Source organism: Scaptodrosophila lebanonensis, unplaced genomic scaffold (genome assembly GCF_003285725.1).
Source record: "Scaptodrosophila lebanonensis strain 11010-0011.00,11010-0021.00 unplaced genomic scaffold, SlebRS2 tig00000024-arrow-pilon, whole genome shotgun sequence".
NCBI classification, from domain to species: domain Eukaryota; kingdom Metazoa; phylum Arthropoda; class Insecta; order Diptera; family Drosophilidae; genus Scaptodrosophila; species Scaptodrosophila lebanonensis.
This window is the reverse complement of record NW_022060538.1, coordinates 9,272,863-9,298,616: the sequence shown is the minus strand read 5'-3', so window position 1 is coordinate 9,298,616 and position 25,754 is coordinate 9,272,863. Positions and strand designations below refer to the sequence as shown.

General features: G+C 38.0%; 4 protein-coding genes across 7 annotated transcripts in view; 1 reads left to right on the top strand and 3 right to left on the bottom strand.

The window, feature by feature from the left end:
* LOC115620505 (eukaryotic translation initiation factor 4E type 2) overlaps positions 1-21,773 on the bottom strand; it is an 81,895-nt gene extending 60,122 nt beyond the window's left edge. The window contains exons 1-2 of one of the 3 annotated variants that reach the window (XM_030513760.1): positions 21,080-21,773; positions 19,185-19,641 (exon numbers count right to left, since the gene is read on the bottom strand). In XM_030513760.1, coding sequence (XP_030369620.1) covers positions 19,185-19,641; positions 21,080-21,111 — 489 coding nt within the window. In that variant the 5' untranslated portion in view covers positions 21,112-21,773. The remainder of the gene's footprint in view (positions 1-19,184; positions 19,642-21,079) is intronic. The other 2 variants (XM_030513762.1, XM_030513761.1) reach the window with 2 other exon arrangements.
* LOC115620504 (syntaxin-1A) lies at positions 12,544-17,719 on the bottom strand. Its single transcript, XM_030513759.1, has 2 exons — positions 15,628-17,719; positions 12,544-12,578 (listed from the first exon to the last, which is right to left on the bottom strand). Exons 1-2 carry the CDS (start codon positions 16,497-16,499, stop codon positions 12,560-12,562), a joined length of 891 nt encoding a protein of 296 aa, XP_030369619.1. The 5' UTR covers positions 16,500-17,719; the 3' UTR covers positions 12,544-12,559.
* Positions 19,770-22,650, top strand: LOC115620503 (ADP-ribosylation factor-like protein 6-interacting protein 4). 2 transcript variants are annotated; one of them, XM_030513758.1, is made up of 3 exons: positions 20,778-20,809; positions 21,969-22,190; positions 22,267-22,650. In XM_030513758.1, exons 2-3 carry the CDS (start codon positions 22,001-22,003, stop codon positions 22,518-22,520), a joined length of 444 nt encoding a protein of 147 aa, XP_030369618.1. In that variant the 5' UTR covers positions 20,778-20,809; positions 21,969-22,000; the 3' UTR covers positions 22,521-22,650. The 2 variants fall into 2 exon arrangements, with proteins under 2 accessions (XP_030369617.1, XP_030369618.1); XM_030513757.1 differs by lacking the exon at positions 22,267-22,650 and having other exon boundaries at positions 19,770-20,809; positions 21,969-22,255.
* Positions 22,531-25,040, bottom strand: LOC115620502. Its single transcript, XM_030513755.1, has 3 exons — positions 23,366-25,040; positions 22,969-23,184; positions 22,531-22,910 (listed from the first exon to the last, which is right to left on the bottom strand). Exons 1-3 carry the CDS (start codon positions 24,986-24,988, stop codon positions 22,677-22,679), a joined length of 2,073 nt encoding a protein of 690 aa, XP_030369615.1. The 5' UTR covers positions 24,989-25,040; the 3' UTR covers positions 22,531-22,676.
* Between the last annotated feature and the right edge of the window lie 714 nt (positions 25,041-25,754).

Sequence of the window (25,754 nt, the reverse complement as noted above, 5' to 3'; positions counted from 1 at the left end):
TATTACCAAAAATTCAGTGTTATCTTGTTTTCGCCGGTATGTATCATGTGTTATATTATTTATTCCTTTTATGGCTTTACCAGCCAAGAGCAGAACAGCACGAAGAGGACTAGGAATAGAAAAAGCTGCCAAAAATGTTGGATTATTCGCTTACTCATTCGCTCATGCAACATGCAAGAATGTCATTTGTATTATTGTTGGTGTTGCCATACATTTTTATGAAAAACATGCACACGCGTTTACGCGTAGTTATAGCACACAGTGTCCACAAAAACGGAAGGAAGTTAACAGCATATACATACATATAGTTGTGATAAGTTGTACCCCCATCCCTTCATTCTCACGCGCCATAATTTTTCCACAGGAAGCAAGCTGGACAAATTGGACAAAAACATACACACACACACTCACACATATACCAACAAATTTCCGCCTTTTCTGGTTGTATTGTAGAGGAAGACAAAGAGGAGCGTCGTAAAAAAGAAAACTTCAAATATACGAGTGTAACTTTATAAAAAAAAATACATCAAAATATATATGTATGCACTACTTTGGTTGTTTATTGTTATAAAAAAAAGTGAGTGCGTAATGTTGTTGCTTGTGGATTTTTATACCCCACAACTGTGTAGCTAATGGGGCGTATGCACAATATAATCCGGCACCTTGACGACTTTGTGCTGTTCGGCGCCACGCCACTTTACGATTTCAAATTTTGCAATCAACTTATGATTGTTTTGCATAAAATGCTCTCGGTGGAAGGCTATAAAAGTGAGCACACGTGCCAGATAATAAGAAATGGAAAAACAAACTTCCTTCACAGCTATCCACAATTACTGCATTAAAAAGAATATTCAATATATATAGCGCCAGTAATAAAAATAACTTGTAGGAAAGTCCTTATGGCCACCTGGTGCGCCCGGTGCTAACTTGGCTGTTTTTGCACCAAACTACATAAATAAGATCCTTTTAGGGTAGCTGATATATATGGATACATATGAGTATTTACGCTTTTTGAGCCAAAAATATATATCGCTATTGGTGCTATATCGATCAACTTGAAAGCTTATAAAATTCACCAACAGATACAAATTATTAAAAACAAGTGATTTAATTGAGAAATCGATCAACAATAAACCAGGTGGTATTAGCAAGTATTAGTATATTTGTTAGTTTCCTTTTAAATCTCTCCCTGTCAATTAGTTCAAAGCCAATGTTAACACTTCAATTAACAACCTAAATCCATTATTTAATTGTTGATAACCACAAATTCAAACACACTCGGATAGACAGATGAATGCATCTACGAATCAATATACATAAGCTGCATGGATATTCCTCAGCGGTTTGTGTTGACCACAAATTGAAACAAAGCTGTCCAAAGAACCGGAATTGATTGCATCGCATTTAAGTCGATAACCAAATAAATGATAAATTGAAGCAACCAGAGAGTCGCTCAACGGAAAACGTTTAAGGATTACGTTTGCATGGCATTAACATATCAACGACGCTGTGTGCATGGAACAGAATTGGCGATAATTTAAACCAATGCCCGAAAGGCGGAAAGCAGTCCGAAATCATGGGAATAAGACACAGTATAGCTTTATGCCATAATTATGCAATATTAATGGAAAAGTTAAAAGTGAAAGGCGTTGCAGCATACATTGACACAATGAGCCACGCCACCCACAATTCCGCATTAATAAATGCCAAATGGAGGACATTGTCGCAATTTCATTTCGTTGGCTGTTGAATTAAAAAAAAAACACACACAAAAGGAAAAAGAATAAAATACTGACAGTGTAAATGCAGTGTGTGAATAGTTCAGAGTACTGCTCGTGGGGAATAAAAGCAACACCAGCCAACAACTATCTACAATGGGAGCTTCCTGTTGCCCGCAGATGACTAGAACATCGCGGACTATGAACTGCAGTTCAATTGTCTTTTTGCGACGTCACGATGAAATGGCATGGAAAAATCCATAAGCTGGCACAGTCTTTGACATTAGAGAGAAATATTTTGTATAACCCAAGTCTAGACTAATGCATAATTCTAATAGATTTATGGAAGTCAATGTATTCCTGAAAATTGCCAAACCTTTTCAGATAGCAAATACAAAATCTTTTTGTTTTATAATTAACATCCTATTTAATTATTTCATTAAATAATTTAAAAAATAACGTGAAATATTTTATCAAAATAAGGAATGAATTTATAATTAATTCACGTTAATGTTAATTTTTTTTTAGTAAAGGAGGCGCCATTTAATTATTTCTTTTGATGCAAAATATTCCCAATATTCTTCCTTATTCTTATGCAAGGTGTATTTACTGTATAAAGGCTATGTGTGCTTGTATATTGATGCTGTGTGTGTGTGGGAAAAAGTTCAGAGCATCTAAAATTGAATAAAGCGCAGCGGCGACGTCGACAACGAGAACGACGACAAGGACAATAATAGGGAATTGTGCTTTATTTTTGCTGTTTCTACTGTTCTTCTTGTAGTTGCCCTTGCCGTCAACAGTCGTTGCGCTTTAAGTGGAAATAGTTGCTGTTGTTGTTGTCCGCACTTGGCTTGTCTAACACTTCCTGCATAAAAGTTCGTGGAGCTTCCGTCGGACGTTGGCAAACACATATTAACGAATATGCGCGCGCCTTACCCCCTCTTTCCACGATCCCCTTGTCTGCTTTAAAGCGCAACGAGGGACTAACTCGCGCTTATATTAAAAACAGAGAGATAAACCGCAAAGGAATGAAAAGCAAAAAATTTCCAAATTATGTAAAATATGATTGTGCGCCTTGGTGTATGCAGCATTTCTTGCATTTGACATTTGCACAAGCACGGGCAGCTACAAATCTACATTCATATATAAACCCATTGATGTGTGTGCGTGTGTGTGTGTGAGCGCTTGTCATTGAGAACGCCCCAAGTGACCGCCTTCGGGTCTTGGCCATTAGCAACATGACTTGCAGCTTCCAAATAGCAAAGACGATAGCAGAGAGAGAGAGAGAGAGAGCAAGAGGATTTGGGGCATTTGCTGACAAATGTGGTTGACAAAATATGGCATGTGGGTTGATTCATGCCATATACGCATACATATACATACACACACCCATATCACAGACTATGGACTGTTGCTTCTTGCTATGCGTTGCACGCTTGAACTTTTGAACGCAAGTTTCCGCTACGAATTTGCTGAAAACCCAAGTACGTCAAAATTTTCATGCTAGTTGACTTAGTTGGCTGTCTTTCCTATTCCCTTCTCCATCTCCTCTCTTTCCATGCCAGCAAACTTTAATTAGTAAGCGCTTTTTGTTGATTGCGCTCTCACCAGCTGCACCGCGAAAGAGTGGGCAGAGGACGGTCCGCAGAATTTTCCTACTTAAGATGCAAATGAGCTTGCAACCAGACGGCTTTTTGAAAGTTTACTACGTTTAATTAAAGCCATACAGTGGTTGAAACTGCACAATATTATTATAGTTGTTGTTCTTGCTGAGGATGTTCTTGGTGTTTGCCACAACGTAAAGTTGCATTTAGATGTGGGAGGGATGCGGCTTTAACATTTATTAAGCATATTCAAAACAAGCCTTGAAGAGTGTACAAATAAATAAAAGGAAATAGTTATGTTCAACATGACAAGCTTAGAGTTTGGAAACTATAAATAAAGAGCTACGATAGTACAAATATATATAAACCAACAAATTAGTATGTTCGTCATAGGCTGATAACTAACAAATTTACAATAAGTATATTTTATTCCAATTTGTTATTATATTAGAAATCTTCGTGATTCACATTTTTTCATTTGCGGTGCACAGAGTTAATTCGTTAAGTAAAGCGAAATAGCAGGTACACATTCCACATACCAACCAGTACTTTAACACACTACGTGATAACTTTTCCATTTTATCAGAAACAAAAGACTTTATACATGCCATTAACAATTGATCTGTTTTGGGAAGCCTTGATCAACATAAACTGGCGTACAAATTCCTACTTCTTTTATTGAACATCAATGAGTGTGAATGGCTTCCCATTAATGAGTCTGAACAAGACAGAACTGTTTAATTAATTTGTTAAGTCCAGACAATCGGTTTTTAATATCATTAATGCGTCACTCTCTAATAATCAAAGAAAGTTTGGTTTTTTTTTGTAAAAAAAAAACCTTGAATTCCTCCACTCATATAATTTCTAACCTAACTTATATCATTTTCGCATGATTGTAACGAGCAGACGCGAAATAAAACATGTGATATTTTACTTATCTGATAGGTGTGTGTAAAAATAAATTGAAAATACTCCATTTTGCGAACATTAGAGGGCAAAATATTATTCTGCTTAACCCTATTGTGCCAACATAAACCACATTACAAATGAACCTCAGCACAATTATATATGTATAGAAAAAAAGAGACGACGACGACGTTGCTGGAAATAATTGCGCAATTTTATGTAAACCAAAAGAAAGTTAAAACACAAAAGGCAAGACGACAACTTCCCCTGCTACTGTGTTTTGAACGCGTTAATGTCTATGGGCCGCCCTCGAATTGTTATTGTCGCTGTTGTTGTTGTTGTTGACACGTTCCGAGAATTTGCACCTTTACTGCCTCACTGGTTGAATGGCTCACCTGTAACCTTTTTCTTGAATATACTATATATAAGTATATTGTACCAGCAAGCTCTACAGTTTTCTTTAAAAATCAACGTAGCATAAATTTGCCCACCCTTTTTCCTTTACTCTCTTTAGCTGGCACTTCTGTACTCTTTCTTTTGCATTCGTGTCGCAAAATTAACAGAAACGAAAGCAAAAAAAAGGAAAAAAAACCAAACAGAATTCCATGGTAGGAAGGAAATTGAAGATGTTGTGAGGCGCAAGGAATTTAAATGTGAAATGTGCCATCTGTCGACTCTTTCTCTTGCTCCGCCTATAGTATTCCTGCCTATTCCCGTGTTCGTTTGTTTCACTCTGTGCGCAGCACGCATCAACGCAATCAGTTCATTTCGAGGACCAGTAACAAGAACAACTCGTCAACGTTTTCATTTATTAAAGGCCGGAAGTCATAATGGGCAACTCGAGTCGCTCGTTGTCGCTCGTCGTTGACCCAACTCTCTGGCTCCCTGTTCGACCGACAACCGCCTATAAGGCTGCTATATTAAATGGCTTGCTCGTTATGGCTGCCACGCTCCACATTTACGTTGCTGTTGTTGCCGTTGCTGCATTCACATTAAATACACATATAATTTTCAGCCAAAAAAAAAAGGGTGGGGCAAGCTTTCTAACTGTGAAACTGGAGCTGCAGGACGGACGGAGCCCTACAAAATGGGCAGGCGAATGAACTGTGTTGCCTTAACCCGTTTACACAAACAAAAAAACATGAAAAAAAGAGAGCCAAAAGGGTCAAGCTTGTTACAGTAGGCGTGTGTGTGCCATTTACACGAGTTGTTTTGTTTCACACACACACACACACTACATAGCCATAGCAACAGCTATCCATGCAAACCCACACCCACATCTACAACTTGGACTAAAACCTACGCGTGCTATTAAGTTTTAAAGCTTTTTTTAAGTGCAAATTCAGCAACAACATGAAATTTGTTTTTACAAAGCTGTTGATTAATTTCGCCCATTGCCTCTACTATCCCACGCACACACACACAGATGATAGTCATGCATATGCATTGTCTATGTAGGCGCACGGGTCACATGGCGTATGAGCAACACTCTTGGGTCATGTAGGACGTCAGCCAATGTTGCTTTCAAATTTGTTTTCAATTAACAAAATTGTTAGCTTCCATCTACAAAAATCAATAGAGCCTATTTGTATAAGCCTGTGCATGTGTGTGCAGGTGGTCTGCTCACAAGAAATTGAATTTTGGTGTGGCCGAAAACTTCGTCAAAACACACAGGATGCAGAGACGGGCGGAAAGGCAAGCCCAACAAATCCTACCTTTATGCATCTGTGTGGGTGTATGTGTATGTATTTAAAGGCCACAGCTATTTAATCTTCAGCTGGACCAACATTAATTAATGCTGTCAATTGGAACATGCTTTCGAAAGTTAAAAAGAAATGTTAAGCTACCAATACAGCTAGAGAAGATCTAATTAATATAACTAAGCTTTAATTGATGATTGAACCTAAACCCAATATAAGCGTTGGATTTGTGCAGTTTTATCCATATTCTGTCACTAAATCGTAAAAATGACATTCAAACCTACTTTAAATAGAGAATATATACTTGTATTATTTCAATATTTGTTCATGAATTCAATTTATTTGGCCTCGTTTACAACAGTTCTAAGAAATTGCCGCTCATAGCAGCTACACTAGAAAAATAAAAGGAAATCAAAATCTTTAAATCGGACTCAATTGGAAAAAGACAGCAAAGACTATAAAACTTATGTAAGATGCTGTCTTCAATGAATTTACATAACCAAGCGATTACGTACTGTAGTGCAAGTAAAAATAATAAAAAGCAAATACTATATATTTTCTGAGCGTGGATTCTTACTATTGTTAGCAATTGTGTAAAAGCTTTATAATATATGCAATATATATAGTATATATAATAGTATAGCTACGGACCGACCTCAACGAGATTACGGATCTCTTATTAAGAAAAGTCTGTAGTTTAAATATTTTTTTTAATGTTTATTCATACAAATGAAAAACGAATAGCTGTTAAAATGAGAGCAGCAACTTTTTAAACATTTTTTTAGAGTTTAGATAGACGCGATTGAATTTGTTTAGAAGTGGACCTGGGACTAGCAACATATTCGAAATATTTAATTTACAAGTATATTTTTAACCATATTGCAAGCTGGCACTATCATCTCTAATTCATACTGCTGCCTGCCTTTGTGCATAGGAAAATATGCATCATGGTCAAGTTTTTACAACTGGCGCATAAAAAAAAATGAAAACTTTTGCACAAGTGCGACGAGGCGTGTCTATGTGCTCGGATGAATGCTTGACGTACAGTTGTCAAAAAAAGGAAGCCAGAGAGAAAATAAATTGAAATGAAAACTTTCATTTTCCGACGCAAACGAATCAACTTTGTAGCAAGAAGAAAATGTGGGAAAGTTGCGTCAAGAATTTACAACTAGGCTGAAAGCAGCAACAAATCTAAAATGTTGGCCTGATGACTTCATGCCAAACAGTCGAACCAGTCGAAAAGCCAACGAGCCATCCAGACTGCCAGCCAGACTCGCTAGCAACGTGTTAAACTAATAAATCAATTGCCTTTAACTCAAATAGACGCGCTAAAGTGCACACAGTATGAGCAACAAATACAACAACAACAATAAACATGGTAAATACCATGAGTCATCAAACAGGCAGCACAAATATTCACACATACTCGTATATTTTCTAAAAACCGGCTAAAGAAGTGTCTATATATGTGCGAAGCATACGAACAAGTGGCGTACAGGGCCAAAAGAGTTCAGTGAAATGGCAAAAATCGTTACAACAAACACACAAACAGGCAAGCAGACAGACAGACATACAGACACGGCCACATAGACAGAGGAGGGCCCTAAAGAAAATGTAATAAAATGAAACGAGACAAAAACTAAATAAATACATAAATTGATTTCATGACTCGTTGGTGCGCTTCTCTTGCTACATGCAGTTCACACGACAGGGCAACGAAGGGGCACAGAGATAGATAGCGATGGGGCGTGCAGCGTCAATGCGGTGCCATTGCAGCAGTCATCAAACTCAAGTGTTTGAGAAGCACAGAAAATGTGTATAAATGGGAAAAACAAATAAAAGAAATATATATATATATATAAATGGGAAAAATATAAATAAATAAATGCGGGCATTGCATGGCAAGTACGGGCAAATACGTTCAACACAAAGTAAGCAGACAAAATTGTGAAAATGTGTTAAAAAGACAAGCAAGCAAACAACAACAAATACTCGTATAAAGTCATTTGAAATAGTTGTTAACGTGTTTGTACAGAGCAGCAAAAAATTAACAATTAAGAGTCTTCAAACATGAAATGAATTTCGCCAATATTATTACTCATAATTGACTGACGATTAACCCATTAATGACAAATCTTGGAAATAATTTAATAATTATATTCAAATTTCGCTACTACTATAATTAAAAATAGAAAACGAGTTATCATTTTCTATACAGAACATTTAAGTAAATATTTTATAGCGCTAGTGTGGTTTTAAACCATATCCAAAATTTCTACAAAACTTTTCAAAAACAAGTAAAAAAGCTAAAGTCGGGTGTCCCGACTTTGAAATACTCTGTACATATGTTTACAATAATTATAGAAAATAAAAAAATTAAGAAAATAAAAAAAAAAATTTGATCGATTTTACCTCTCTCGGTATTCGAACTCACGTAAAGGGTGTATAATTGCACATTTACATAGCAATTGCGTCTGTGTGAGTGTATGTATGCCTATGCGCATCAATTCGTGTCTGTGTAAGCATTTTCGCAGTCAACCAAACAGCAACATCAACAACAGCCGCGGGCAGCGCTTGAGCAGCGCTGCAGCAGCGCTGCATCAGCAAATATATTTATGGCTATAACTTCTTGTTAAATCGGTCTATCATAATGAAATTTGGCATACGGACACATAATAACTAACTGGGGGTATTTCCAAAATTTTAGTTCGAAATTCCAAGAATTACGGGAGTTACGATTTGCGGGGTAGAGGGGGGAGGGAGGGGAATTCCAAAATATACATTTTCTGCGTATTCACATAAGGCATCTGGGACTAAAATTTGGTGTTCCTAGGTCTTATAGTCTCCGAGATATAGGCGATTATACGAATGGAAAATCGGGAAAACCCCCATAGGGGGGAAGTGGGGGGGAAAATCAAAAAAATAAAACAAACTCGTATAGAATACACACATAACGCATCTTCGTGCAAAATTTGGTGTCTCTATCTCTTATAGTCTCTGAGATCCAGGTGTTCATACGGACGGACAGACGGACAGACAGACAGACAGGGCTAGATCGACTCGTCTCGTCATGCTGATCAAGAATATATATACTTTGTGGGGTCTGCCACGCCTCCTTCTGCCTGTTACATTTTTCAGCTCCCGCAAACCTAATATACTCTTGTACATTTCATGTACAGAGTATAAATATCAAACTCGCAAAGTAAGTAATTTTGTTTTGAAATTTAATTGATGACTGAAGCGATGGTTGAAGCCCCTACACTTGCTCGACAACACATCACACCCATCTGGTACTAATGGATTCCTTACAGTAGTCAATAGCGTTTGTAGCTTTCTTTATACTATCTTGCCAATAAAGTTTCCTGACTCCTAAATACCTGGCCTTCTCACTCAATGTGAGCCTGTACCAGTTTAGTGTGGGCGACCTGGGCAATATAAACATTCGTTTTTATACCCTGTACCCGTAGGGTAAAAAGGGTATATTAGGTTTGTGTAAAGTATGTAACATGTAGAAGGAAGCATCTCCGACCCCATAAAGTATATATATTCAGAATCAGCATGACGAGAGAAATCAATCTAGACATGTCCGTCCGTCTGCTGGATGAACGCAAGGATCTCAGAAACTATAAAAGCTGGAATAACCAAAGTTGGTATCCAGATTCTCCTAGCTCCGAGGAAGGACGAGATTAATTTATTTTTTTGAAGTCAATTTGCACAGTTCATGACAATATAATGTTTCTTCAATTAAAGTTTCTCAATTAGAGCTTACTACTACAACGAACCTCTTTGGGAATTACTTATGGAAGTCTGCTTGTAAGGCAAAACAAATTTTTCTGTTCATATCAATATAATGTTTCTTCAATTAGTTTCTCAATTAGAGCTTACTACTACAACGAACCTCTTTGGGAATTACTTATGGAAGTCTGATTGTAAAGCAAAACAAATTTTTCTGTTCATATTATTGGCATGTCTGAACATAACTTTAGTCCTAAACTTAATATTGTGATATAGAAAGACGTTAATGGGTTAACACACCCACACAAAATTGCAAATAATTGCACAACACACCATCCTACACCAAAAAAAAATTGGAAAGCCATACAAAGCGAAATTGTCCAAAAGGAAGGAGCTTATTAATTTATTATTATTTTTTGTTTATTTTTCACTATTTCATGTGATATTTGATTGCACTAGAAAAAGAGTAACTTGTCGAGTCAGACCCTCGACATGTTATCAATTGTATTTCATTAGGCGTATATAATAGATATGCACACACACATACGAAATGCTTATCAATAGCCGAAATGAATCATCAGTCACTATGCGCTGTAAATGTACTCCAATTGTTCATTCAAGGAAAGCATTTTATTACTAATTAACGCAAATGTAAATAGTTTTTATCGTTTGCATTCTTGTAGGCGCCGTTGCGAGAGCGCTAGCTTTAAATGCCATGAGTGTATTGGAAGCATCAGCGGAAAGGTGAAAATACTGGCTGATGACCTCAACTGACCAATAAAAATTGCGACTGTGTGCATGTTAAAGTCAATTTAGGAAATACCGACGACAAAAAGTGGAGAAAATGATACATGTTTATAGATATAGTAGAACACTGAATTGAGCACGCAACCCAAGTGTGTTCCAAAAATATTCTAGACTTATCATGAACATGATACCTATTATATAATAAGTGGCTTGCACCTACATATATCTGAAAAATAATATAATAATAATATTAGCAAATAAGAGGAATATTTATTCATAAATTACTTAGCCAGCACTGTGAGCTTATTATGATTTTGTAAACTAAAAAACAAAACAATACCTTATTGAGCGAATGAGATCATATGTACATTTAGAGCTCTGTGCCGAATTAACTTCATCTGAAATACGATTGACTTCGATGCATCAGCATGATTAATGACTCTCGAAAAAAGGGGAAAGTCATTAAATACTCAATGTGTAAGTGAATTGTTTCAAAAAAAAAAAAAAAAAAAGGAATTGTGTAAACTTTTGAATGATCGCAGAGTTAATGTAATTATAAGACCCTATTTAACATAATATATTTATAATCCCACTTTTTATTTTATCATTTCCAGAAATCAAATCGAAAAATATATTATTTTATCAGAGCTTCCCATAAGTTATAGTGTATTTAAATAGGTTCAACTAATGCTTGCAATTTTATGCTATATAACAAATTTGAATTTCAAATGAAATTTTAAACCTGGCAAACCATTATGGGGATGTCAAATCGACAGATATTTATTCGAAAGATTAATCATTTGCTTATTGAAATAGTCATAACGGTGAATACTATTTCGAATAAAAGTATATTTAGAATTGGATATAAAGAAATAAATTGTAGTTATATGTGAAATAAATTTATTAAACATAATCACAATCTAGCTCAATTTCAAAGTTAATCTACGATAATTGCCTATAAACCATAAAACAGAATTTCTCTGCGAAATCCAATTAAATGTTGATATGAAGCTCTCTCACTCCACATTATATTTCCATCAATTATGATACGAATAAACTGTACTAATAATGCAATTACAACTTGCAATTATTATGAGCGGTATTTCATAGTTAATATTGCATTATAAATGCGCACTTCCACCAATTAATTCTTTCATCTCCCCCTCTAAACGACGCATTTAATGGGATTTCACTACTTATTTGGAATGCTGTGAAAAATGACAAAACAATGGTTTGCTTTCATTACAAATGCTGGACAATTTTATAAAGACGTGATGTGCACAATGTTTGTTCGACTGTTGGGGTTAAATGGTGAGCATTTATGAAAAATATAACGATTTCTAATGGGTGGAAATTGTGAATTTAAGAAAAATAAAATGAAAATTACTCACCTCGGCAAGGAATGACGCACTGCAGCTTTTGAGTTTTTTAGTTGTTGTTGAAGATGATTGAAGCTGGAGCTGAAGCTGGGGCTGTTGCTTGTCCATATCGTTGGTTTCTTTGTATTCGATTTGTTTTTGTTGTTGTTGCTGGGACGCTTAAGCTTCCAAGTGGGCGGCGCGGAGGAGTCGCGTTTTTGTAGGCGTATTTTACTTAACACACACACATTGAATTTAAACACAAACGCGCAGTTTGATTGATTGACATAATACGAAGTCGAAGTATGTTTTTCAACACTACATTGGATTGGACGAGCGTGTAGTGTGCAAAAAGGTGCAGAGAACGTGGTTGCTGTTGTTGTTGTAGTTGTTATCAATAGAGTGGAGTAGAGAATTTTTGTTTTGGAGCATTCTCTTAAAATTACAAAAAATTAAAGAAACGTGCACGAGTTGCATTGGACTAGAGCGCAGTTGTTGTTGCTGTTCTCGTTCTTCTTGTTGTTGTTGTAGTTGTAATTGCAGACTGGTATTGTTGAAGAATTTATGGATCTTACTGGCTGTTTTGTGTTCTAGGTGCATATAATAAAATGTACTTAAGCAACTAAAAAGCATCAGAGCAAACGAGCAAAAAATGTCTCTTGTGTTTTCTTAGTTATTGAATATTTTGTCTTACACGATTTTTAGCCAAAACAGATAGATATATGTGATTTGATTCGGCTAGCAGTAACAATTGTTATTTATTATCTTGTATTATTTTTGTGTATTGCATGCTAATTTTTAGCTTTTATACTATTTATATTTCATTTTTGTGTCGAAGTTGTACAATTGCAGATACAAGATGGCAGCGAAATTGATTTTCATTGAGTTACGGGTGTGACAATTTTTGGCGAGTAAATTAAAATAATTATAATAATAAGAGCAAATTGTTTGTAGTTTTTCGTAATTGTTGAGCAGCATGCAGTTAGAACAAATCCAAATGTGGGTGTTTGGCGATTTTCGTTGTCGATACGATATTTTTGTTGAGGGATTATAGGGGTGTAGTGGTAAGTACATAATGGCCATATAAAAACAATACGCGTAGGAAAGAAACAAAAAGAGAGAAAACAAATCGGTTAATGTGAAGCGCAAACAAGCAGAAAATGTATAAAATGCAATGTTTTTGGTTAGTTGTGTTGGTAATGCATCACTAGGTCTATACGATTCCTGGACTTCGTTAGCTCATATATTTTTATTTTTAGCATTTAACAATGAACGAGAAGATTTGGAAAATTCAGGTCTCGCATAAGACAGACCAACGAAACTATCGATAACAGTATTCTTATCAAAATTATTATTAACTGTTGCTGGCATTGCTATCGATAATTTCGCAGTTTTAAATAAGTGTGCATGTATGCATGTGGTATATAGTATGAGTGTCTGTTTTACAAATCTGAACTGAACTAAATTATGCCATGAAACTAAATGTTCTATAATTGAAGATTTTTTATAAAATTTAGGTGAGCGCTTCTCTAACAAACAAATTTTAGATGAAAATAAACTTTTTGTGTCTGCTCGCTGAGAAAAGCGGCAGCAACAATTTTCATAAAAAGTTTTGCAGCAGCAAATAAAAAGAAACATTTGCATATTTATTTGCCATAAATATGCATATTTAGTGAAAGAATTGAAAGGAAAAGCCACATTGCTTTTAACCACCTCTTGGTTGGCAGCAAAAAATTCACCAAAATAAACTAACGGCAATAAAATCGAGCAAAAACAAGGAATTTCTGCGAAAAAATAAACAACAACAAAAATGCAATAACAATTTTACCTTGCAACACATAACGAAACATAGATTCGAATTATCAAACGATTTGAAAAAAGTGTAGTTAAGCTCAGGCTTAAAAACAAGTTTGAATGTATCAACCAAAACAAAAAGTAATTGACTGACATGTGCAATTATTTGCGCAATAAACTAAATATTCCTCTATAAATTCACAGTTTGCCGATTAAATTGATATTTGTATTCACATAACACATATATTTACTGCTATGATTAAATTAATAGATACAGTAAAACTATATTTAAATGTATATATCAATATTTTATGAATATGCGATTCAAAACGGAATATGGGGGAAAAGAATCTATTGAAAATAAGCAATATACGAAAGTAATCAGATGAGATCAAGTTCCAATTTAAGAATTGATCAGTGCTAATGGTTAGTTGTGCCATTTAAAATCTTTTTATAACCAAAATTTTAGAGAAATTGCCCAAGTTTGATAAAATTTTAAAATGCTGTGTATCTATTAATTTGATCATGGATGGATGTGTATATATGTATGTATGTTTGGCATTATGTGCTGCCGTTGCAAACGACATTCAAACGTGATTAACAACATAATCATCATGTTCGTCGTCGCTGTCATTGTCGTTATCGTGAGTAACAACTTCCGTTTTTATTATTTTTTTTTCAAATATAATTTGAAAGATGTTTTTGTTGCATTAGCCTTTAATTTTGTTATATGTATTTATGTTCTTGTTTTTATTGCATTTTCATTTTGCTTAATTGTTCGTACTATATATATATATACATATTTATATATATAGATATATATATCTGAAGAGTTTGTTTTATATTCTTTATATGCATTCAATAAATATAAACATGATAAGTAAATAGCATATAGTAAATAGTCAGTATAGTTATGTGTGTTTCTGTGTATTTATGTATATATCTTCGTCATCGTTAATTAATTGTATTTATAATAAATATTCAAAAGTTAACTAGTTATAAATACATAGCAATTTGCATGAGTGTTTGTGAGTGTTTCAGTATGTGATTGAGATTTTGGGCCTTTTGTTCGTGTCGGCGTTGGGGTGAGAAATTATTTGGACTACTAAAATAGACGAGCATTGCGAGTTAGTAATCAATTAATAGAAAACTAAACAACATTTAACTAAATGCATTTACATACACATACATATAAATAATGCACAAAATTTGGATTTTTTAATATATATATACGTTTTCAAGTGAAAATTGCCAACACGATTTTGCTTTTAAATTTATGTATATTTGTGTATGTTTAAAACTGATAAAATAATGACAGTTGCAAACAAAATTAAACTACCTTTTTTGTTTTGAATTATTATTATTTTTTAAGTGTTGCTAAACGTTGCTTATGGTTTTGTTTTGTTTTTTACATTTGTTTTTGCTTCGCATTATAACAATAATCAATAAAATTTCATGTTTTTGCAATTACTTTTGCTTTTATATATATAGATATATATTTGTTTAGCATTTCTCATTATCAATTTTGTATATATATATATATGTTTCGAGATTTTTTATAGGCTATAATTTGTTTTGCTTGCTTGGCTAATTAGACGAGTTCTAAATGTTAATTGGGCTTGTCGCTAGCGTCTCTTTGGGTTTCCCCGTTCACTCGCCCCCTTTTGCGCTCACTTGCCACTAGACTCTGACCGACTGTGGTGTCTAAATGGAGTTTAGTTCGAAACTAGACTAAACTAACCATACAAGTAAACTAAAATGCAGTTGCATTTCCTTGTTTTTAAATATAGTCTAATGTGATGGCTGTGTGAGTGTGTATTTTAGTATGCATTTGCATGTATGTCTCTCGGTGTGTGTGTGTGTGTGTGTGTAGCTCACTGGCAAGGGCGCTTAGTGTTAAACTCTTGTTGTTTTTTATTTTTGTTGGGTGGGTTGCGCAGCATCTAAATTAAACGCCGTTTTGTAAGTATATATGTATGTAAGTATGTGGATGCAGAAGTATGTATGTGTGTATGTGTTTGTGTGTGAGTATGCGTATTAGTAAGAAGTAATTGCATCAATTTACATGAAATAACTGCTAACATATGCAGCCGCTAAGATACCCAACACAGTCAAGCATATCAGTATCATTATCTTCTTTCGGCGCGCTTTACTCTGATATTTCAACGCTTTCTTTGTGTCCTGAGTTGCTGTCTGCACATAGTCCATAGCATGCTCCACATGATACTCAATGCGATCAATCATTTCGCCTTGCGACTCCACCAGCATTGCCATATCCATGAACATGTCGTGCAGCTCCTTAATCGATGTCTCCAATTTCATAATATCCGCATGACGAGCCTCGATATCGGCTAACGTTTGTTTCGCCTGCTGTGTCTCCATGATGATGCCTTGTGTAAAGACGGCGGGATTACCCTGCTCCAACATATCCTCTAGCTCCTCGTTGGTTGTCGCACGTCCTGTTATCTCCAATTGACGCTGTATTCTCCCCTTGCAACGCTCTCGATAATCGGTCTGGGTGCGATTATATTCCGTCATTACCTCGACAAATTTTCTCGACAATGTCGAATGTTGGGTTTTGCGTATACGCAAGTCGGCCGAGGATTTGTTTTGTTGCTCCTCCTGTTCGATATTCTGTTCGATGCCCTTGAGTTTGCCACGCACTCGATTTGCATTCTTCTTAATGTCAGCCATAAGATCCTCCAGTTCCTGCTTGGTTTTCTCATCGGATTGTGGTGCCGATAGAATGGCTGAATGCTTCTTTTTAACTTCTTCGACATTATCCTGCACCTTGTCGATCATACCACGTATCTCCTCGACTTGGGCAAAAAAATCATCCATATAAGAATCATGGCCATCCACATTGACGGCCACATCCTCCGATTCCTCGTCGTCCGATTGGGCGGCATGTAAGGCTGCTAATCTGTCTTTCGTCATTTTGGTGGCGTTTTAAGCAGGAAGCAGTTTTGATAAGAGACGCGACGCGCTGCTGTTCTTCTTGTTAAATGCCTTTATATTCGTTGTTGTTGTTGTTGCTGCTGTTGATTCTGATTACTGTTATTGTTGGTGTAGTTAACCGCCGCTGTTGATTTTTGTATGTTGTTGTTATTAACTGGCAGCTAAAAAATAACAAAACTGTTGCACTTGCCAGTTGTTTGTGAAATTTACGTAAACGTTTTGCACGATTATAACTGAAGTAGATGTTGTTGTTACTGCTGTTGTTATTGTTCGTTAAACTATTAACTGACTATTGTTGCCTAACTTGTTTGCACGTTGTTTTTTTTTTTCGCTTTTGTCGGCGCCCACAATGTGACTTTTTATTGATTTTTCATGGATTTTCTTTAGACAACAAAATGATTTTCACATGTACAATGCGAACTTGATTAATTTTTTTTTATTTTCTGTCCGTATTTATATATATGTATATATGCTTTTATTTCGCTGGCGTTGTTTGTTTGGCTTTGCTTAACTGGCTAGCTCTTAACGCACTCCACTTTTTGGTTAATAATACTTCTTCTTTACACTGCTTTTTGATTTTACGCTCGCGTGAGAGCGGCGGCGTTTAACATTGAGAAAGACAGAGAGAAAGAGACCGAACTGAGCACCTCAATGCCAGTAGAAGCAGCAACAACAATGATGTTGAATTATTATATTCACAATGACTCACAGTTGCTTAAGCAACAATAACAACAAATGGTGTTTAGTGCTATTGTTTGCTAATGTTTTTGCTGCCTTTTTGGCAGAGATAAATTTAACAATGAGTAAGATTTTTGCACCCTATGAAATTTTATATTTTAGCACACTCTCTGTGATTTAAGTTACGTTTTGCTGCTTTCTTCGTATTATATTTTTTTATTACTTGTTTGTTTTGCACTTTTAAGATATTTCTTTATTTTTTTTTTTGCACACATACACTTTTGAATGGGGGGCGCGGGGTGGGGCTACGCGGCGCGTGGAACAGCGTGTGCGTGTTGTGTGTTAGTGTATGTATGTATGTGTGTAGCTCAGTCGGTGTCGTCACTGCGTTGACTTTTCTTCAATGGCTTTTTACTTGCAACGCGTTTTATTCACAGATTTCTGATATTTCAAGTGCATACACTTGACACAAGTAGTTGTTGCACTCGCCGCGTATTTTTATATTTTTTAAAAATTATTTCTTATTAGTTTTTTATTAGCCGCAGCAATCACACGCAACGAGACGCGTGCAGGAAAATCTTAAAATGAGCACAAAAAAAATCGATTTCTGCGCAAGGCTGCTTCTTCTTCTGCTACTGCTACTACAACCAAATGTTGTTGTTGTAGTTGGCGCTGTGACGTTGGTTGGAGCAACGCGCGCGGAGGGTGTTTAGCCGTAACGGTGGGCGTTTTTTCTCTCTTTGAAACTTCTGTTTTATTTTTGCTACGTTGCGTACGCGACTCTACGTAAGTATGTGTGTGAGTTGGTCGGCGGCGCGTTCTTCACATACAAATACAGAGACGACAGTCTGGCTTTTTGGTATCGGTTTTGGCGCTCTCTTGTTGGAGACGCCACTCTTGCTGTGGGTGGCTGTTGTCTCTCACAAACACTATTTCTCTTACTCTCTGCTGATTTGATTACACTGTTGTGTATAGTATTAGTAAGTGCTACTGTTTAACGCGCACGTCGCTTGAAAGCACACTCGACGTGTTGCTGTCTCTCGTCAATCTGAGACATGCGTCGCTATCCGGCAGAGGCTAGACCAACCAATTCGCAATGAGCGACGATGGAATTTGTGGAATTTGTTTTAAGTGCGTTTGCGTTAGTTTTTTGGCGCTGCTCATAAGGAATTGAGGTAGTACGTCGTCTACCCTACCACCTCTTTTTTGTTGTTATTATATCTGTGCGGCAATTTATCGCATTTTGCTTCCACACGCTCACCACACACACACCATGACAGCCGAAAAGACGCGCGGTAAATGTTACGCTTTTATTGCTATTAACAATACGTTTCTGTGACCAGCGTTCACTTTTCTGGGTTAATTATTGTTTTTGTTACGCTTGCGTTCATTGCACAATTGCTCAGCGTCTTTGAGAGTGCTATATAATTTAGCGTTTTGCTGCTTCTTTTAACCACGACTTTCTTGTTTTCACTTTTGTTCCGCTCGTTTGCAGCTGTAGCTGCTAAAATACCCTAACGCTTTGGTAAATGCACCAAAAAATCTCAAAATACACTTGCGTTACGTCAGCCGTGCCAGCGGTAACGTCAACAACAACAACCAGCACTGCACCATCCGCACCACCATTTGTTTGTGGAATCCAAGTATTTTTTGCACTGCCTTTACACACATCTTCGTCCACAATGTGGACAAGCAAACAAGCGCGTGTTTATGAATGAGTCTGGAAATCACCAGTTTCACTGATAATTATGCTTGTAGCTAAAGAGAAAGTTTTTTTTTGCAATTAAGTGCCTTGGGCACAATTAAATTTCTAAATAATTATAAACATATGGTTTGTGGACGCAGGGCTGCCACATCGGCTAGCAACTTTGGTCGATTTTAAACACTGGTGTGCGCGCCAAATGTCGATATTTTAAATGTAGTTCCTCATGGTTTCCAGGCATTTTGTGTCATATGTGGTAATAATAAACAAAATTTCGCACTTACCGGGTATTTTGTTTGCAGCACTATGCCACATATCTCATCGCCCACTAGAAATTGCTCACCTAGCATGGCCATACAGACATTCTCCCAAGCGCGATCAATCTTATTTTTTCGCAATCGTATAACCCATTGTCCTCCTTTACTATTCGCCGGGTCCTCCCACATCGGTTTAATTCCCTGTTTAAAGAGACTCAACTCCCGATAGGGCTTCAATGCCGTCGGCCTTATCAGATGCGAATATAGAGACCACCATTGCTGAACGGTAGCACAACGCCCGACCACATGCAAAGATTTACTATAATCCGTGTGCCGTTGTGTGCCTTTGCGTGAGAACCACAGGCAGTATGTATGCTGCAGGCGATTCTCATTGGGCCCAACCTCCAATGGTGGTAATTTATCCACATCTATTTCATTTTCCACATCGCTGTCGTCGCTGTCGGCGAGATCTGGCCAGATTTTCCTGTAACGGAAAGACATTACAAACACTTTTTTGATTAGTATGTCAAGGGATTTCCGTTCATTTGCGTTTGACACTTCACTTCCATCACAAACCCATGCATACCCTTAAATTCTCGGAAACCCAAGGCAGTATTTTTACAGTAACGCACCAATTTGCAGAAATAAACAATTCTTTAAAAGATCATTCAATTACATTGGTTAAATTTTATAGTTAAATTCAATAGAACATAAAAATGAAACTCTCGATTCGCACATTAAACCAAAAAGTTCTTAGCGTAGACCTGGAGGCCACTCGAAGTGTTAAAGAGTTAAAAGAAGTCTTGGAGAAAATGCCGGACGTAACATTGCCAGCAGACAGTTTGCAATTAATCTACAGCGGTCGAATTCTGGAGGATGACAAACCCCTAAGCGCTTACAATATAGATGAAAGCAGGTTCATCGTGCTTATGGGCAAGAAAAAGTTACAGGTGGCACAGTCTGAAAACGCAACACCACCTTCATCGATGGAAAAAGTACCTCCGACTCCACCTTTGAGCACGGCACCTAGCCTAGCGGTTACAGAACAACCGACTCCATCACGTATGCCTAACCAACAGCTTGTCCAAGACCTAATGGCCATGGGCTATAATGAATTGGATGTGCGCGAAGCTCTCCGTGCTAGCTTTAATCATCCAGAACGGGCGATCGAATATCTAATCAATGGAATTCCATCACAAGCTGCAGTCGAAACATCAGTTGCACCTACAACAGGAGCGGACGCGGCATCTGGACCGGGCAACGCCGCCAACCTGGCTTTTCTAGCCGCAGATCCCCGATTTGAGCAAGTTCGAGACTTGATTCGACAGAATCCAGAAATGCTGGGTGTTGTACTCACACGATTAGCAGAGCAGGACCCGGAGGCCTTTGATGCCATACGTAATCATCAGCAGGAATTTCTCAATCTGCTCAATGATAATGTTGGAGATTTAAGCAACATCCCTACAGACTCTGAATTTAATTTGGACGTAACTCTCACAGCTGAGGAAACCGCTGCCGTTGATCGTCTAGCCGGCTTAGGATTTCCGCGCGACTTAGTCGTACAGGTGTACTTGGCTTGTGATAAGAATGAGGAACTAACTGCTGAGATACTCTGCCAATCTGAAGACGAAATTGATGAACCACTTTAGCGGGTCTGTTGGTTTAATGTGCAACACACTACACTTCAAAATAAACACAAACGTAAGGAAAGGGCTGGACAGCAAAAAGAACACACGTTTTTAAACTATAGCTTGAGCGCTGGCCAGCACAGGTTTCTTCGATCGAGTCTTGAACCTAGACCAAGTTCGAATAAGAACATTTTAAGTTATTTTGGTAGGAAAAAATATGTTGTAGCATAAGAACATAACCTAACAATGACCAAGGCGACGGACAGTATTCGGCCTAATTGTCATCACACTTACGAATCAAATTGTTTGGCTGGTACTTTTTCCATTCTTCTAATGCTGTTGCTACTACTGTTGTGGCTGCTGTTGTTGATACTACGTTTATCCTGTGTTCCCAACGGTTGTTGACGCTGCTGATGTTATTATTGTTGTTGTGGTTGGCTGCTGCTACTGATTTCTGGCGGCTAATTTGGTTGCTGCTTGCCTGCGGCCACTTTAGCAAAATTTACAAAATTTGTAGTTGTACTCGATTTACGTGTGCACGTAGCGAAAGTTCTGTGGCTCTTTTTGCTGTTGTTGTTGTTATATTTGCCGAATCTTCTTTTAGTTTCACACACTTCTTTCAGATTCTGCTCCTTCCTTTGCTTGCGCGTGTCGTTGTCTATTTGTGTGTGCGTTTTGGCTCCACACCGCGATTGCGTTTTATAGTTTAGTGGTCGCCGCTTTTTGAGCGCGCCGCAGGCAAAGATTCTCTATAGCGTGGCAGTTGAAATGGTTAAAAGCGCTTTACTATGTTTATTTCGGCGAAAAATCCACAAGTTTTGATTTATCTCTTGGTCTCTTTTTTGTTAACACAACTCTATAGCTCTTTTTGACGTTTCCTTTTGTACACAACATGCGCCCGCTTACCATCCACAATACGGACAGTGTTGCATTTACCAACGTGATTCGTGGTTTTAATTCACGCAAATAGTAAAGCATGATATTGTAAAACGGATTAATTTGCAATATAGGTACTGCTGTTATGTACTATAAAGTAAAATAAATGGTAACATATTTTTTTAAACAATTTATTGCATGAATTGTTACAAGCATGACATATGCATAAACTCGAACATTTCGTGATTGGTTTTGTCGCCCATCTCTAAATGTCAATAAGATATCGACTGGCTTGTTTGCTTTTCAGCTGCGGTTTATTTTTGTCATATTATAATTAATATGGGGAAAAGCGAAAAGAAGTCGAAGAAAAGGCATAAGCATAAGCACCACAAGGAGAAGCATAAGTCAAAAAAGTCTAAAAAGCACAGTAAAACCGTCAAGGAAGAAGTAACAACGAAAATTGCAGAAGCCGCTGCAGCAGTCGTTGACAAAAGTGATGGCGAGGATCAGGACTTTGCTATACCAATAGGTCCGTAATGAACAAATTATCTGTCTAGGCAACAACTCCTCACGTGCTATCTTTCTTATGTTTGCACACATTTAAGCGTTGATGAACAGCAAGTCGCACGCTCCGGAAACTCCTGAGGAATATCAACGACGTCAGAGCCAAATTCGACGAGAAGTGGATCCTGTAACTGGACGTATACGCTTGATAAAAGGTGACAGCGAAATTCTTGAGGAAATAGTGAGTAAAGAACGGCATGGAGAAATTAATAGAAACGCAACGCGTGGTGATGGTGAATATTATGAGACCCAATCTCTGGCCGCCGCCGCCCGCAAGAAGCAAAAACCAAAGTAAAAGACTTGTGTTCCGTACATATATAGCAATAATATTAATAATAATTAATAACTGTTAGCTTAAATATACAAAGTTGTGTGCGGCATTGCTAGGAATGCTTACTTAAAAATATGTACACATTTTTTTCTAAGACTGTGGTTTCTTGTTGTCGCCTATCTAAAATAGCTGGCAAAAGAATGTGGTGGCACCATCCTGCCAGGTCGGATCATCACTTACTTTAGCGCGACACATTGGACATGTTTGCTCACGCTTGAACCAAGTGCTGACGCACTCATCACAGAATATATGCCCACACTCAAGAATGACGGGCGTGGTGTATGAATCATGGCAAATGGGGCAAACTGTGCCCGCAGCATCAAGTTCATCCTTCGTAGGCTGACGCTCCGAGTCCTCGCAAAATCAATAAGTTAGCTTTTAAAATGGTTAAATTCATTTTCTTATTACTTACAATATTACGTCGAAAAGTAACAATTGCCTTCTTCAAGGACTTTCCGCGTTCCAAAAGCTCAAATACCTTGGCGCCCAGATATAATGACGAGAACAGCCCACCCGATATGACTTCTATGCCCGAGTAAGATTCATAGAGAAATAAGAACCATTGTGTAATGGGCACCAGGGCGCGATAAAACTGCGAAGTGTATTCCACAAGCACATACAAGCGAGCCTGAAATTGAGAACTGATTTTAAATGCTTCTTTATATGCATCCAATCAAAATAGTAGATTCATCATCGTTCATGAATAATTTGTTCAGTGAACAATGGAGTAAACATTTTTCGTATGGTGCATCTATTATTTTAATCGGTCGTGCATACATGTATGCCTGTTTGGTATAGCTTCAACTTACGCGCACTTTTAGTCTTATCATCTGCAGGGGCAGCATCGTAATGCCCACTTTTATGAGTATGGTCAACAATTTAACAATAACGTCATTGACAGCCACATAATAGAGCAGCATTCCCAATGGTATGGGTTTACCGGCTTCAAACGTTTCACCATGAACTATCGACTTATGCATATCCGATGAATTTTGGTGCGAAGATGCGGATGGATTGGCAGTTAGATGAGCTTGCTTCAGCAATGTATCTGGTGTGATGCTGCTGGTCTCCACCACCTTATATGGCAGGGGAATGACTTCGGTGTAGGATATCTTTGGTGGTGGCACAATCAGGCCGAAGGGATCTGGGGGCGTTGTGGCCAGGAATAGATGCAGCGCGACCACAAGCACCAGAAAACAGGCATCACGCATCAATACGGCAAAGTTTTTCTGTGCCAGGCGGGACACCTGTGTGCGCAACGATTTGTTAACATTGTACATTATAGCGAGCAGTACTACGAGATCTAAAATGCCCAGCAAATGATCGTATATGAATTTAACCAGCAGTATACAAATCACAGGTAAGTAGCGCACAAAATGACTGAGGATGTGCACTACCAGATCCGAGATGACCTGCTCGTCGTCCACATTGTGCTCATGCGGTGGCTGTGGATTGCCGCTTCCTCCTCCAGCAGCAGGTGCCAGACCTTCACCACCTCCACCTCCCCCTATAGTTGCTCGCATTTGACTGGCGTTATTACCAGTGGGCACATTATCATCATACGCAGGTGGATTCATTTCCGGCAAACTGGTGGGCACACTGGCATTATGACGTACCGACATTCCCTGAGCCTGTTGCATTTCGCCCTCGCGCAACGATACACTGCGCCCCATGCCGTTGTGCATAGATCTATTACCAAAGCGTAACGAGGCACTGGTTGTGGCACCATTGGTATCCTGACTATTCAGCAAATTGTCTGCATTCTCGTTCGAAGCCGCACCAGCAGTAGCACCAGCGGTTACTCCTCCACTGCCAGCAGGTGGCTGATAGCGAAAGTTGGAATGTGTGAAAAGCGAGCGTAGCGCTTCAGTCGATGGCGCCGTGGAAAGGGAGAGTACATTACTGAGATTGACGCGCCAGATACCCATCTGGCGCCCATTCCCAGTTGTAGCAGCTGCGGCGCTGTTACTCACTGGTGCCGAATCGTCAATGCTGCTGTTGCCGCTGCCAACGCTTCGCGATGGCTGCAGTCGTCGATTGATTTGTGCGGTCGAGGAACGTGCCAGGACGACAGGTGTGCCACCGCCGCCACTATTGCTGGGGGTATAGGAACGTTGCCGAGACAGCAATGACGATATTAAGTTGCTACTGCCATGTCGGGAGCTTGCACCTCCACCGTTGTTGCCACCACGCGTCACCGGCGTCTCAAATGGAATGCTTGTGCTTGTAGGCATCGTTGTTGTTGGTGGCGTGGCCGTTGCTATCTGTTGTTGTTGTCCAGAGGTCGCACTTACAGCGGGCAATAGTTGTTCGTTTTCAGCTGTGGTTGAGTCATTGTCGTCACTTTCAATGTTTATGGTGATGCCGCCGATATCTGCCTGAGCTGAGCCGAGCACACCACGATAGGCAGCATCGTTAACGCTGTTGTTCATTGTGGAACGACAGTTATAACGAAAGTTATTTTATTTGCGAAAAGAAACTAAAAAAAAAGTTCGCTGCCTTTTTGTTCTACAAGCGCCTTCTTCTTTCTGCTATTTGCCAATCACACTAGAGATGAGACACGTGAACAAAAACGCACTCACGATCACACGGTAAAAGTTGTTCCCGGTGGTTTAATTTTTTCTCCTACAATATGGATGTATGTACATATTTACGGTTAATTACGTTCGCATGCATATCTATATTCTTTATATTCATACTTTAAGATTATTACGAAAACCATTTATGTGTGTTGGCACGGGCGTGGTAGCTAATCACAATAGTTTTCCTACAGGGTGACTCGGTGCTAAATTTCAAAGTTGACTGCTGCAGTCCGTTACTATTATTTACAGCCGTAAATTTAAAATATAAAAAAAAAACGCACCACAATCATTATATGACAATGATTTAATTAAATATAATAATTTGCTGAGAGCTTAAATGCCTAGTAATTAAAAAAAGAAGCCAACAACCGTCCCTGGAATTTTTTTTACCAGTGTAGATGACCGCTTGTAGGCGTTAACTCGCCTGCTGATAAGGATAATGCAAATGACTCAGTTACCACAAGTCTTACCACAATTAGAATGACCCAAAGCGTGGCTGTTGCCAAGCAACATGTTGCCTAACAAACAAAACATCAGGAAAAACGTGACTAAAACCACCCTCGCACACCATACAATGCAGGACATTCTGTTCGGTTTAGTCCTGTTTTGTACACAA

Excerpts from the sequence above, each read along its gene's own strand:
- LOC115620504 (XM_030513759.1), bottom strand. The coding sequence starts at position 16,499 with ATGACGAAAGACAGATTAGCAGCCTTACATGCCGCCCAATCGGACGAC.
- LOC115620503 (XM_030513757.1), top strand. The coding sequence starts at position 19,874 with ATGAAACTCTCGATTCGCACATTAAACCAAAAAGTTCTTAGCGTAGAC.
- LOC115620502 (XM_030513755.1), bottom strand. The coding sequence starts at position 24,988 with ATGAACAACAGCGTTAACGATGCTGCCTATCGTGGTGTGCTCGGCTCA. Across the intron at positions 23,185-23,365 it reads TGATAAGACTAAAAGTGCGC|GCTCGCTTGTATGTGCTTGT; the intron begins GTAAGTTGAAGC and ends TCTCAATTTCAG. Across the intron at positions 22,911-22,968 it reads TTACTTTTCGACGTAATATT|GACTCGGAGCGTCAGCCTAC; the intron begins GTAAGTAATAAG and ends TGATTTTGCGAG.